The 14,732-nt window shown below is 41.2% G+C and overlaps 2 protein-coding genes across 6 annotated transcripts in view; one reads left to right on the top strand and one right to left on the bottom strand.

Annotated features, from left to right (window-relative positions):
• soul4 (heme-binding protein soul4) overlaps positions 1–14,732 on the top strand; it is a 49,975-nt gene that overhangs the window by 11,482 nt on the left and 23,761 nt on the right. For 2 of the 5 annotated variants that reach the window (XM_052024145.1, XM_052024143.1), the window contains exon 2: positions 14,364–14,536. In XM_052024145.1, coding sequence (XP_051880105.1) covers positions 14,364–14,536 — 173 coding nt within the window. Of the gene's footprint in view, positions 1–8,194; positions 8,238–12,663; positions 12,745–14,363; positions 14,537–14,732 lie in introns of those variants that run through there. The other 3 variants (XM_052024146.1, XM_052024148.1, XM_052024144.1) reach the window with 3 other exon arrangements.
• On the bottom strand, positions 6,569–7,991 carry LOC127574796 (cold-inducible RNA-binding protein B-like). The gene has a single exon (XM_052024150.1). The coding sequence runs from the start codon at positions 7,989–7,991 to the stop codon at positions 7,530–7,532; it is 462 nt and encodes a 153-aa protein (XP_051880110.1). The 3' UTR covers positions 6,569–7,529.

Consider the following 14,732-nt stretch of genomic DNA (forward strand, 5'->3'; position numbering starts at 1 on the left):
TACATGGATAACCTGAAGCAGATCAGTATTAAGGATGTATTAGATAACGTGTACATTTGGAAAGGCACGGATCATGGATAGTCAACACTGCCTTGTGCAGGGAAAATCCTGCATCACCAATTGGCTTTTGTTTTTGAAGTAGTAACTAAAAAGACTGAAGGTCAGGCCACTTCAACAAGGCATTTGTCAAGGTCCCATATAGTAGGCTCATTTAGAAAGTTAAAGCAGATGGGATCCAAGGGAAGCTGGCTAACTGGATCCAAAAGTTGACTTGGTGATAGGAGGCAGAGGGTAGAGGTGAAAGGATATTTTTCTAATTGAAAGTCTGGTGTACTGCAGAGATCAGTGCTGGGACCCTTGTTGCCTGTGATATATATTAATGACTTGGATGCAAATGTAGCTGGTATGATTGGCAAGTTCGCTGATGACAAACTTGGTGGTGTTGTGGATAGCGAGGATGGTTGTCCAAGGCTACAGCAGGATACAGATTAGATGGAAAGTTGGATGGAGCATTGGCAGATGGAATTGAATCCCATCAAGTGTGAAGTGATACATGTAGGAAGTCAAATAGAGGTACGAGATGAACAGTAAATGGTGGGGCACTAAGGAATGTTGGTGAACAGACCATATTTCTCTGAAAGTAGCAATGTGATAAACAAGGTGAAGGCATATAGTATGCTTGCCTCCATAGGTCAGGGAATAGAATATAAAAATTGGGATGTTATGTTGCAACTTTAGAAAACACTGAGTTAGACTGTACTTACGAGTGCTGTGTGCAGTTCTGGTCACCACACTTTAGTAAGGATGTAATTGCACTGGAGACAGTGCATATTCACCTGGACGTGCCAAGATTGGATGACTTCAGTTGCGGAGAGAGATTGGATAGGCAAGGCTTGGTATCTGGAGCAATGCAGGCTGTTGGTGACCTGACAGAGGTATAAAGTTCTGAGGCAGACAATCAGAATCTTTATCCCCCCCTATGGTAAGGGTATCAAAAAACAAGGCAGCATAGGTTGAAGGTGCAAGGGAAAGGGGATGAGGGGAAATTTTTTCTTAGTGGTTGATATCTTGAACTCTGTGTCAGAGGAGTCAGACATAATCACTGCAAACAAGACATTTAGACAGGTACTTAAATAGGCAAGGCACATGTACTTAAATAGGCAAGGCAGAGGTTACAGACCTTGTGGGCAAATATCATTAGAGATGTGTAAAAATGTCAGCATGGACACTGTGGTCTGAAGAGTACATTTCTGCACTACATGACATACTCAGATTATTTATTCTCTAGTTTGTGTTGTGCCCAAATTAATGTTTTATACTGGAATAAGTATATTTTAGAAATTCACTTCCATTATCTGTTTTGGTTACCCATTAAAACATCTCTCGTGACAACCATATTATTTTCACACTACTCTCCATTCTTTGAAACGGCACCACTTGTAATAGGCTGTCAGTCCTAGAAAAGCATATCCATCAGCCTTCTTTCCTTCACTGTTATGCTCTTTGTTCCCACTGATTGCTCAAACTAGTCAAATACTGGCTTTCAAGGCAGTTATTGGGTCATTGCAAAAAAAAAACTGGTCCATCAAGACTGTACTGTCTCTACATTGGAGTCCAGTCAGTCCCTCTCCCCTTGGGCCTGCAAATTCTTTCCTTTTATACATATAATCAGTTCCCCTTTGAACAAGGTTTTATCGTCTTCCATTACTACTCCTGACAGTGCATTGCAGACACTAACTATTTACTGTTCAAGATTTTTACCCAAGTCACTTCTGGTTCTTTCACCACTCTATGCCTGGTTCTCAACTCCTCCACCAATTTGACAAGTGTCACTATCAGGGGAATGCACTTTCCTCTTGTCTCTCTAATGCTATCAGTTAGTTTTAAATCCATACCTCCCCATTTCCTGCCCCCCCCCCCCCCATTGTTATGAAACGGAACCCATTTCTTCATACCTTCAATTACATCCCATTGACAAGCCTCCCCAACACTAACCCCCATCACACAATATCCTGTTGCAAAGAAAAAAACTAGCCTATTAAAACTTTAGTCATGACTGCAGTTTTCCAGTCCTGACAAAAATCTCCTGTCTCCCTTCTCCACTGTAATTCTATCTTTCCCATTATCTGGTGACTAGAATTCATGCTCAAATTGTAATCTTATGCTGTCGAGTTATAAAGTGCTTCATATTCCATGCTTAGGCTAATAAAGGTGAGTGGTTATATGGCTTTTTAAACCACGAAATTGACCTTGCCTGCTACCATTTAAGGACTTGTGGACATAGCTTTGAAGGTTCTTGTGTTCCTCCACACTGTAGCTAGGTTTGTAGGAAGAACATTTAACTCCAAATTAGCTCAACATTGAAAAGGTCAGGCAACTATTACGAGGTTTGTGGCTTTCACTCAAAAATTGACCTAGCATCACATCCTGTTGTCATGTAGAAACATTGGCTGTGATGCAGATTCAGATGAATCCATGAAAGAAGGGTGCCTCTTTTGTCCTGATGCAGGTGTCAACCTGAAATATTGACCATCCCTTTGCCTCCACTGCTGCTGCTTGACCTAGTTTTTTTTTTGCCTGCTTTTTATCTCGAATGGGGCTGTTCTGGCTGGGCTACCAACTATGCCTGACTCAAAAATATGGGACAATACAAAGTAACCCACAATGAAGTTTGTGAGAATGGAGGTAATCTATTTTAGGTCACAAACTATTCCAATCAGAATTGTCAGGAGATGGGATGCCTCTGCTGATTGACAGCCCTCTCAGAATGTATTGCCAATACAGCCAAGCCAGGATCTGATTTGGAAGATGCTGGCATGACAGAAGCTCAAGTGATCAGATCTTGGGAGAATAAATAAGACCAGTGGAACAGGAATGGGATAGAAAGGGTTTGGGGGAAAAAGGAAAAGTACTGAAGATGAAATTGCAGAATTCCAGAACCATCTCAGAAACAGCCCCAGGGCAGACAGCAGCAATGTGAAGAGGCCAAGTTAGAAGGTTCTCCAAGGAAACACCAAGAACAGGCAAGCAATTCAACAGGCATAGCAGAGAGCACGGTAAATGCAGAAAACTGGGATACGTGGCTCAGAAGAGCTACGCAGCAAGGAATACGAAAGGTAGAGAAAGAATCCTGGGTATAGAGTCTCAGAATCCAATGATTCTGACTGGCCCAAGCTTGAAAGTAATAAGACTAGAGTAAATGCATTTCCACCATGGGAGGAGGTAGATGGGAACTTAACCTGGAATAGCCAAATATACAACTGTGCACACAAGTATGACAGCCACAGCAGATTGACCATGCATTCAATTGTACAAATACCTGTCGATGCAGGGATGACACTTAATAGTGCACCTGAAGGATCTATGGATTCCTATTGGCCAGTACTGATCCAAGGCCACTAACCTAGAGGTGAACTCCATTTTTCTTTCACAGTGATACTGTCTTGACAGATTCGATTTTCCATCACTCTTATTTCCTATTTTCGATACCTCAATTCCTGTATTCTCTCTTCCCCACCCCACATCCTGTTTGCATTCATCTCCCTCTATTTACACTTTATTAACAAGTCTTCACCACCAGCAACATGTCTTCACCACCAGCAACATGTATGGCATCAAGTCTGTTGGTTTCAAGCCTGTCACAGACAGGCCCCTTCTCTGCAACTTGAAACAATTGTTTTCTCAATCTTCAATTCTGATAAGTAATGGTGTAAATTGTTCACTTACTCTTGCCCAGCTGCTGCCTGACTGCTGATTATTTCCAGCAATGTTTGTTTTTACTTCAGATTTGAAGTAACTGCAGTTGCTTTATGAAGTGATTGAAGATGACTTTTAATGAACCTATTGAGAAACATGGAAATTTTTAAAAACTGCAATCTGAATTAAGTGGAAACATCCGTAAGGTCAGGCAGCATCTGTGAAAACAGAAACCAAGTTAACATTTCAGGTCAAAGACCCTTTGTCAGTCCTATAAACCTCTTATAATTAATAGCAGAATGTTGATGGGAGTTATTATAGTACCTAACAAAACAGGAATTAAAAATAAACAAAAGATTACTTGCAAGGCAAAAAGGTAATGCAATTTTTGGGAATCACAGTGATAGCAGGAGAGCACTGATCGGGCAAACAAAAAAAAAGTACAAGGGTCACCCGAGGTTTTTTCAGTTTTTAATTTATGGAGATCATGCAGGCTTATCCAGACTTTTGTGCACAGAGGTCAACCAGATTGGAAGCTTGCAAAACAATGAGAGATGTTTTATTTAAATTAAAAACAGCTTCAGCTTTGGAAATAATAGACCCCCCCCTTAACAATAGTTAAGAGACTATTTTACAGAAACTGGATTAGGTGCATAATTATAATTGGCAAATGGAAACAGATTAGGAGTTGGTCTCTAATAAGGAAAATAGAGTCATGAGAACATCTAATTGCTACCTAGTGAGCAGTTAAGCAGTTTACCATTATCAATGCAAATGTAAAATAAAGATAATTCTAACATATGGTTAAACAAGGAAGGCACCAGAAACAACCACAAACATTAGCCTCCCCGATCAATGTAGCTTGCACTGAAATACTTTAACAATTTCAGTCCAAATTCAATACTGTATTGTAACAAACTAAAAGTAATCTTGAAGTATTATGGATACATTTCAAAGAAATTCAACAGTCCAGTCTGAGGCAGAAAGATCAGTTCAGTGATGTAACTGAGTCAGTTAATGTAACAGTAAATGTTACTGTTACAGTGCAACCAGACAAGGGCAAAGGATATGAAAGTCACATTAGTATCTGATGGATTGCTCATGTCCTTCCTTCTAACTATAGAGTGCACAATTTTTTTAAACCAGTTTTTGCATGAGTGTCAATTAACGTTTGTCCCACAGAACTGCTAGATGGCAGCTCCCTCAAACAATGGAATGTAACCTACTCCTAGCATTCCATGTCACCAAAATCTCCACCATCAACATCTTCAAAGTCACCATTTTTGATTTATTTGGTCACGAGCTTTTCTTTCAGTGCAGAGGCTGATACACCGCATTTTATCATCCAGGAGCTCTGGACCTGGCAGTCCTTTCTGCAAAAACATTCACCCTGAACCACTTCAGTTTCCTCAAAGGGCCCTTCCCTATTGCTTAGACCAATTTACTATCAAGTAACTAATCCCAGTCAACTTTTGAAGGCACAGTCTAGTAAGTGACTGTACCACAATTTAAAAATTTACACATGATAGCCACCACAGAAATAACCTCCCACTAATGGTCTTTCCATCTGCCCTGCTTCACTTCCTAAAATATGGCAAATATTTCCCTTTTTATTTGGCTTGCTAGAAATTCCCATGAGTGCAATTAAAGTGCTCTATACACATTTCACACTTATTGTATCCCAGTAGGTATCAAAGTAATTGAAATCCTCCACTTGTACCACCCTAATATTTTTGCACATCAGAAATTTACATCCAAATTCATACTCCCGACTTCTCAAACTGTGACATGAATTGTACAAGGACATTCACACAGAAAGCCCACTAAAATTCAGCACTTTTCAGTTGTCTTCAAAAATTTCAATGTTCTTTTCTAGCCAGTCCTTGCCAAATCACTTCATGAGTCTACATCCCCTTGTTGGTTCCCCTTCTAGCCTTCTCCATAGCCCACACTGCCAAATTCCACTTTTACTATGGGACTCTAAGATACGTGAACATTGTTTTGGGTGCCAGTTTACCCATATTTAAACTACCCACAATACTGGTTTGCTCAAATATTCTCTTCCCCCCCCCCCCCCCCCCCCCCCCAAACAATGGAACAGTTCCACAGAGAAGATCAAGCAATAGACAATTTTTCTTTTAAGAAAAGACTTTCTGGTGGGGACCACTATCATTATTAGCTCAATAATTCCAAACAAAGGTTTTTATAACAATCCTATCTACAAGATTTCACATTCAGTACAACTAATCACTAAGTTAAAGAAAAGGTGACGAAATGATGTATAATGAACCATTCCAGAAGATCATACATCACAGTGGTGATGGATCAAGGAAATAAAGCCTCTGAGGAATTGAGAATAAAATGAGGGTGGCAGATTGTTAGTTGCCAAAAGTCACACCCAATCCCACCTACAGCTATTTCCAAGGTAGTAACCAACACGAGGTTGGCTGAAATAGGCACTGCAAAATAATTTGCCAATATGCTCACACAAACAGCTGCTTGAATGAATTATTGGAAGCCACCCTACAAACAGTATCTGTAAAGAAAAAATAAATGTTTCTGTAATATTACAAAGAACAAATAAACTGCAAAAGGTAAAAAAAAATCATTCACAAGATGAATAATGAATGCAACATTTTGTCTGCACAGCCTTTTTGATAAACATGGCCAAAGATATACAAGTTCACTCCAAACTAAATATCCAATACTCTAGTTACCTTAAGATTTGGTAAATTCTGGAGGACCACCTTCAAATCTTCAGCAGTAACAAGAATCAAGTTATCAGGATGAGACATGTTTAGCAAGAAAAGGATAATCTTCAGATATACCTCCTCAGTGTGAATTTGAATGGTTTGTAACAAAGACAAGTCACTAGAATTCCTGAAGCTATTTTATTGAGATACATCCACTGGCAAAGATTGGTCTCCCAAGTGGCAATTTGGCGTCCAAAAGGACCATACTGGTCGATGAAAGTACAACAATGATAAATGAATTTAAATGTATACAGTTTTCAATAAATGAGTTTCAAAATAAAAGACCACGATCAGTTTGCTTTCCAAGAGGCCTGTGACAAGCTGCATGACAGAAGAGCTGCTCTGTAGTCGATTTTCTCATTATGTTTTAGTGACAAGTGACTCAGCACTCGGGTATACTGTTGGCAACATACAAACAAGGTTTCCCGCTCAAATGAATGGTTTCTACGGGTTCCATGTTACTGGTCCAAGTGAAGATAATTAAATGCATGAAAAGATTATAATGCGGGATGGTTTAAGATTTTGATTTTAAAAAGCGTTCAATCCTCATTACGAGATAATTAAGTCAAGAAAATCGGTCGATCGATCAAAAGTAACTCGAGCGATCCGTATTCCGAGACCAAGTCATCTTAAGGATAGTAATCATAAAATGGCCAGGAAGAGGGAGTTAAATAGTTTTCCGCCCGATTTCGTTCTTTGCGCCGCATGGAATTGTGGAAAGAGTTCACCAGAAAGCAAAACGATTTCGACAAATTCCAAAAGGAGCTCACGGAAGGAGACTCGGGCAATTTAATCGCCAACACACTGTCCCAATGACACAGAGGCTCCGTGGGTCGGATTTAAAAATTATCACAGAAAGCCACATGGTAAGCGAGGTTCAAAGTCGAAAGCTCAACTTAAGGAAGACCCCAGAACAAACAACAGGTAACAAAATTAATCATGACAATGGTCAAACTGGGTTTCTAGCATTTTAACATAACAGGCAAATCACATTCATTCACGGCGGCTTTCTGCGGTTCCAGGGCCGCCCTCTCAGCGGCGGGCGGATGGGAATCCGGCACCGACAGTTCCTCCAGGCCATCAGTCATAGTCTCGGTAAGGGCGACCTCCGTAGCTGTTGTAATTGCCCTGGCTCCGGTACCCACCCGAGTAGCTGTCGCGCTCGCTCTGGTCGTACCGGCCTCCGCCCCCATAGGCGCTCCTCTCATTCTCCCAGTAACTGCCGCCTCTCCTCCGGTTACCGTAACCACCGCCGCCCCGGCCTCCGCCGTAACCGCGACCGCCGCCCGTCTTCTTCTCGGCGTGGCCCACCCGGATCTGGCGGCCGTCGATGGACTTGCCGTTCATGGCCTGCAGCGCGTCCTTGGCGTCCTCCGGGTTGTCGAAAGTGATGAAACCGAAACCACGCGACGTGAAGGTCTCCCGATCCTTAATGACTCGCACCTCAGTGATCTGCCCGTACTTGGAGAACTGTTCTTCCAGGGCCTGCTCGTCTGTGTTGAGGCTAAGGCCGCCGACGAATAATTTCCCCTCATCCGACATGTTAACGACGAGCTGAGCGCGCACCTCACTCGCTGAAAGTCAAGCTTAAAATGGCGCCCAGCGCTCCACCGCACCAGACAAAGAGGAAGAGAAGGCCGGAAATTCCGTCACGCCAGGGAACGCGGGAACCGCCTACCCGGAAGTTCGCTGCTCTCTCCGTCTCCGCTCCGCCCCGCCCCCTCTCGCCCTGTGTCGGTGAGTTCTTTTGGAATCGCAGCTCATGAGTCAAATCAGCGTCCAAGGCAGGTAAGAAGCACTAAGTGCTTAGGGAATGAATTTCCGAACACAACCAGTGAATATTTGAACAGCATTGCATAGACACGGGTCACTAGGCATGTAATTTAAATCAGAGAATCTGACCATCCAAGACAAATAGTTATGCTCCACTACCAGACAGCATAATGATCGTTGGCAATTTATAAAGCACCTTTAGCATGGTGAAAGCCAAGTCAAGTCGAATTTATTGTCGTGTTCACAAATACGGTGAGGTACAGGTGCAATGAAAACCTGCTTGCAGTAGCCTCACAGGTTCAGAGAACACACAACACATAAATTATACAGGACAGAGAATAAAAAAAAGACGTCAAAACAAGACATGCAAATTAAACACAATCAGAGACAAGTCCATAGTTAGTTAGTCCCCAGTGTTCTGTTGCTGAGGTAGGATTAGGGTTCTGCAGGTCGGTTCAGGAACCTGATGTTGTTGGAAAGTAGCTGTTCCTGAACCTGGTGGTGTGAGTCTTCAGGCTTCTGTACCTCCTGCCTGATGGTAGCAGTGAGAAGAGGACATAACCTGGATGGTGAAGATCCTTGATGATAGATGCCACTTTCTTGAGCCAGTGCTTCCTGCAGATGCTGTCAATTGTGGGGAGGGCTGTGACCATGATGGACCAGTATATCTAGTACCCTCTGCAGCCTCTTGATTTCCTGTGCAAGTCAGGAATCACGTGTGTTGTGTGAATGGGCCTAACTGGGATCCAAGGTGGGAAACTGGCTGCACTGTCAGGTGAAATTAAATAGAGACATGACAATAATAGACAATAGGAGCAGAAGTAGACCATTCGGCCCTTCGAGTCTGCACCGCCATTTTGAGATCATGGCTGATCCTCAACAATCAATATCCTGTTCCTGCCTTGTCCCCATATCCCTTGATTCCCCTATCTATAAGAAACCTATCTAGCTCCTTCTTGAAAGTGCCCAGAGAATTGGCCTCCACTGCCCTCTGAGGCAGTGCATTCCACAAATTCACAACCCTCTGGGAGAAGAAATTTTTCCTCACCTCTGTCCTAAATGGCCTAGCCCTTATTCTTAAATCATGCCCCCTGGTCCTGGACTTCCCCAACATCTGGAACATATTTCCTGTCTCTATCTTGTCCAATCCCTTAATAATCCTGTCCAGGAAAAGTCAGTAATCACCCAGAATTAGCTTTAGAGTGCTCTTATTTTTTTATCAGAAGCCACTTATTGATCAGTTCCTGATTTTACTGTTGCATACTGATCACTACAGCCTGCCAACGTCAGGAAAATGTCATCAAGAGGCTTATTACAAGTGGCAATAGTGACAAATTTTAACCTGCTATAAATATTAGAGTTGTTCATTATGTTTTATGATGATATAGATAAGTTATAAAATTAGAAAGTAATATATGTTTCATGTAAGATATTGTGGAACAAGAGTGAAGAGGCCAGCTCCTAGTGCAGGACAATGGATGGTTAGAGTAACTAAATCCTGTATAACCAATTGTCATAACTGAGTACATTTAACTGCAGGAAAAGAATTCCATTAGAAGAATGTGGACATTATGTATTGAGGAAAGAATATTGTTGACGCTTACCAGTGAAGGAAAAATAAAGGATATTAAAAAAGCAATGTTTATGATGACATAAAATTATGAGTATAAATTGGGTTGGGTAGTTTCAGGTTTTTATATGCTGTCCAGGAATGTGATAGAAGCAAGCAAGAGCCTCCTGGATTTTTCTGAACCGTAGGGAATAATTTCTGAGAATGATACAGCAGAGAAAGAGCTCCTTAATTACTGTGCTTGGCCCTTGAAGGAGCAATTTTATTTGTAACAGACACCTATCTTTTTCTCAGAACCTTTGTTGTCAAAGCCCCTGATCACATCAATTCACTACATAATGAATCCTCGACTAGCGTGTAGATCTTTTTCCAATTATGTTAAATCCACATCCCCATTACCAACAATCCTGCCTTGCCTACTTTCTCTCCTGATATCCATCTCCTCCACGTGGATTCAAATATCCTATTTATTCCCTGTCTTGCATATGCTTGACAAATGAAATCCACGACTGTCTGTGTGAATGCACTAGCTTTTAGCTCCAAGGCAAAAATGCTACCAACTGAGCCAGAGGTGACCATCTGGAGAAAAGAATGGAGAAAAGAGCTGATTCATGCACAGTGAATCAAACACCATCCCCAGGTAACAAACGGTTTTCTGTTTTCACAAATGTCCATTAGTCGATTTTGTCCAGGTCAGAAAACACACAAAAATCACACAATATCACTCAATATCACTCATACCTCTACTGTATTGTAATGAATGGCATCAAAAGCATATAAAACTGATAAGAAAGAACAATTACTAATGGAGAGAAAGAGGAAACTAGTTCTGTTTGTTGGAAAGAATATATGTACGTACATTGGACTTCTGAATTTAATGATATTATGGGAGCTTGTTCACATGTAGGGGTGTCCAAAAACTGGATGTTTATAACCCAGGGACTGTCAGTATTGGGTTGACCCTGAGACAAACCGCTATCTGCTCTATGACCAGATTGCCTACTTTAATCAATGTAACATTACTTCATTCTGACATTCCTGTTGCTCTTCTGTTGTAAACCTCATCCAAGGCATTTCTCATCTCTCGATTTGACAATTTAAGAGCTTTCCTAGCCAATATTCCAACGTTAATCCATGTAAATGTCCTCGTCCACAACTCTATGATCCAAGAGATAACCCACTCAACATCACTGTTATGCTAACAGTCTGCACTGTCTTCCAAAACAATCAAATTGTTCTTGGCATCTGTAGCTCTGACACAGTTGAACACTCCTCCTTTCCACAGTTGTCCAGGTGTATGTGACTGTACTCTCCTGGTTTCATTCTCCATCAAGTTGCACAGAAAGTTACTAATGGTGGCTTCTCTTCCCAGTCCCAGTCCCAGCTCCCTCTTATGTCCTCCATAAATTTATTCTTGTTCACTCCTATCTTTTATCTGTATGTTACCTCTTGGCAAAATCATCTGAAAATATAATTAGCTTCTGTCTGTCCACTTACAAAACCCAGATCTTCATCAATAAATACCTCTCCTGACACACCACCATCTCTAAATCATCAGCCTGCTTGTATATCCAGCAATAGATGAGTATAATGCTTCTTCAACTAAAATAATGGCTTAAATCTTCCCAATTTTTTGTTCCTAGACACAAACTTCATTCCTTAGTGTTTGACTCCAAATCTCTTCTTGGCAATGCTTGGTGTTGTTCCAGACCGTTTGCAACCTGCCATTTTTGAGTCTAACATGATTTTTACACCACAGTTTGTATGGTTGGTAAGATTGCATTCCCTCCTTTCATATTGTAATCTCTACAGTCTATGCCTGTCTCAATTCTTCCATTGTTAACAACTCTGGGCTGGCCTCTGCATTGTCACCCTCCCCAAATCTGAAATTATTGAAAATTCTCCTGCCCAAGTCCTAACTCTTACCTAGCCTAGCTTACCCATCTCCTATCATGCTTGGTTTCCACAATGTCCAGATTTTTCAAATCCTTCCACAAATTTGCTATTCCCTTTCTTTAAATATCCTCCAGCCTGGTGATGCTCCCAGATTCCTCCATTCTGTTCTGTTTTTAATTACTCAGGTGTTCCCTCTATGAACCTCGTACTACTTTTTCCCTATTGTGATGCTCTGTAAAGCCTATCTCATTAATCAAGCTTTTACTCTGATACCTCTTGTACCTTGATGCCAAGTTTTTGATAATATTCATTTGTAAACTTTGTAATGTTTTGCCTTGTTGAAAATCTTACAGAAATACAGGGAAACACAAGATGCTGGAATTTGGAGTGACAAGCAATCTGCTGGAAGAACTCAATGGGTTGAGCAGCATTTGCAGGGGTAGAAGAATTTCAACCTGAAATGCTGACAATTCTTCTCTCCTCACAGATGCTGCTCGACCCACTGTTCCTCCAGCTGATTGTTTGTTGCCAAGATACAAGATGGCATTCTGCGACTTCTTTGCTTTTGCACTTCTGTTTAAAAAAAATTTAAGAGAAAGAAGTGAGTCATTCAGCCCAGTTGTACACGTCAAAGAGCTTCCTAGCCTAATCCCACCTTCCAGCACCAGGTCCATAGTCCATAGCCCTATGGCTCACTACTTTTTAAGCACACATTCAAATACAGGTTAATCTGATGAGTGTTTCTCCCTCTACCACCCTTAATATCTTAAATTAATGTGACGTTAAAGGTCAGGTATCTGTTCTGTAAAGGCAGTTTCATGATCTTCACACATAATATTGACCAAGCTTCATATCACAACATGTTACAAGGAAACAACAGGACTTTTAAATGAACTTCATATCAATATTAATAGAGCCACGTATCCCTTGCAGTTTTTTTTAACATCCTTCTTCATGTTTTGTCTACATATGTAGTAAATCTCTGATAACCAGGAAAGTGGGCCAAGGAATGGCAGATGGAATTTAACTCAGACAAGTGTGAGGTAATGCATTTTGGTAAGTTAAACCAGGGCAGGACTTACACAATAAACGGTAGGACACTTAGAAGGTATTGTAGAACACAGAGACCTAGGGGTATAAGTTCATAGTTCCCTGAAAGTGATGACACAGGTAGACAGGGTGGTGAAGAAGACATTTGACATGCTTGCTTTCATCACTTAGGGCATTGATTACAAAAGTTGAGACGTCATGTTACAATTGTAGAATATGTTGATGAGAGTGCACTTGGAGTTCATAGCTATAGGAAGTATGTCATTAAGCTGGAAATGGTAAAGAAAAGAATCACAGGGATGTTAGTGGGACTGGAGGGCTTGAGTTATAAGGAGAGACTGGGTGGGCTGGACTGTTTTCCCTGGAGCATAGGAAGCCGAGAGGTGACCTTATAGAAGTATATAAAGTCATGAGGGGCAAAGATAAGATCACAGTCTTTGCCCCAGAGTAGGGGAATCTAAAAGTAGAGGGCATAGATTAAGCTGAGAGGAAAATTTGAAGGGGACCTGAGGGTGGTAGGTATACTGAATGAGCTACCAGAGGAGATGGTAGAAGCAGGCACAATTACATTAAGAGACATTTAGACAGGTAGATGGAGAGGAAGGATTTAGAGGAATATGGGCCAAATGCAGACAAATGGGACTAGCTCAGGTAGACAACTTGGTCAACATGTTTCTGTGCGGTATAACTCTATGACTCCAATCCAGCACACTGTGGACTTTGGTGGTGGCAGACATTCCAACTATTGGATGTTATTGTTATCAATACCCCAACACATTTTTAATTCACTTTTTTTTAGATGTTACAAAAATAAATGTATAAAAATAAATTCCAATGAAGCCAACAAGTTGGGAGGGAGTGCGCAGAACCAGGGCCCCGGTGAGTGGAAAGGGAGCACAGGAAGTATAACCTGGCGAGCCAGATGCTGGATAGTTGGATAGTGGATTATTGAGTTTTACTGTACTTGCAGGTCTCTCCCAACTCGATCCCCAAGTAAAATTGTTCCATTTAGGTATTATCAACTCCCATTCTTCTTGCCAAAATGCATTTTTTTTTCCACAGTTCTTTGTGTTATATTGTGTCTGCCTTTTTCATCAGTCTGTCTTGTCCTCGGGCAAAGTGGTCCAACCAGGCATTCCAGGACAAATTAAAGATTGTGTTAACTTTAAGGAGAAGATGTGCAAAGATGGCAGAAAAAGCAGTAAGCTTGAGGATAGTGAACATTTCAGAATTCAGCAACTGAGGAACAAGGTATTGATAAAGAAAGGTAAAATAGGATATGAGAGCAAACTAGCAAGGGAATAAAAACTCTGTTGGAGCAGGTGTGTGTGTGTTTGTAAAGGAGAAAACTAGGCATGAGATGGTGATGGATAAGCAGATCAGATCAATTTGAATAAAAACATAAAATTTATAAATACTGACCAAATTGGTTAGTATCTGCAGAGAGGTAACAGTTAATATTTTAGGACGATGGCTGCATCAGAAATTTATTCCCCTTCTGAGCATTTAGTCTAAATGTTTTGTTAACGTTCACAGGATGAGCTGAACCCACAGGTTAATATCTGCCAGAGAACACAAACTGTTTGCCAATGTTTAACAATCCATCACTGCCCTGTACTTGCCAGGAGAACTATGTCCCGCATCACACTGGAGGAACTAATTGCACTGGAAGATGTGCCACTGGATGATGTTGCCGAGGCCACCCCTGAGCCCGTGGAAGAAGACCATGAACAACAAGAGCAACGTTTTGCTCATTGGCAAAGAGTTGCCAATGCACATCAGGTGGACCTTCCTCGGAGTAAGTTGTTAAACAGAACAAAAAAAACTCTAAATTGTGTTCTAAGAGTGAGTGTAATCATTTTAATCCTGATTTGATGACAGTCCCCTGTTGTAGGTTTTAATGCTGCGTAGCATGTTAACTTTCTGTTTTTTTTAACAATTCCTTTATTAACCTCCTGTCCTTAATGTGTACGTTCTTGCTGGAGTTTTAGAGA

Source organism: Pristis pectinata, chromosome 10 (genome assembly GCF_009764475.1).
Source record: "Pristis pectinata isolate sPriPec2 chromosome 10, sPriPec2.1.pri, whole genome shotgun sequence".
Taxonomy (NCBI): Eukaryota; Metazoa; Chordata; class Chondrichthyes; order Rhinopristiformes; family Pristidae; genus Pristis; species Pristis pectinata.

Excerpts from the sequence above, each read along its gene's own strand:
- LOC127574796 (XM_052024150.1), bottom strand. The coding sequence starts at position 7,991 with ATGTCGGATGAGGGGAAATTATTCGTCGGCGGCCTTAGCCTCAACACA.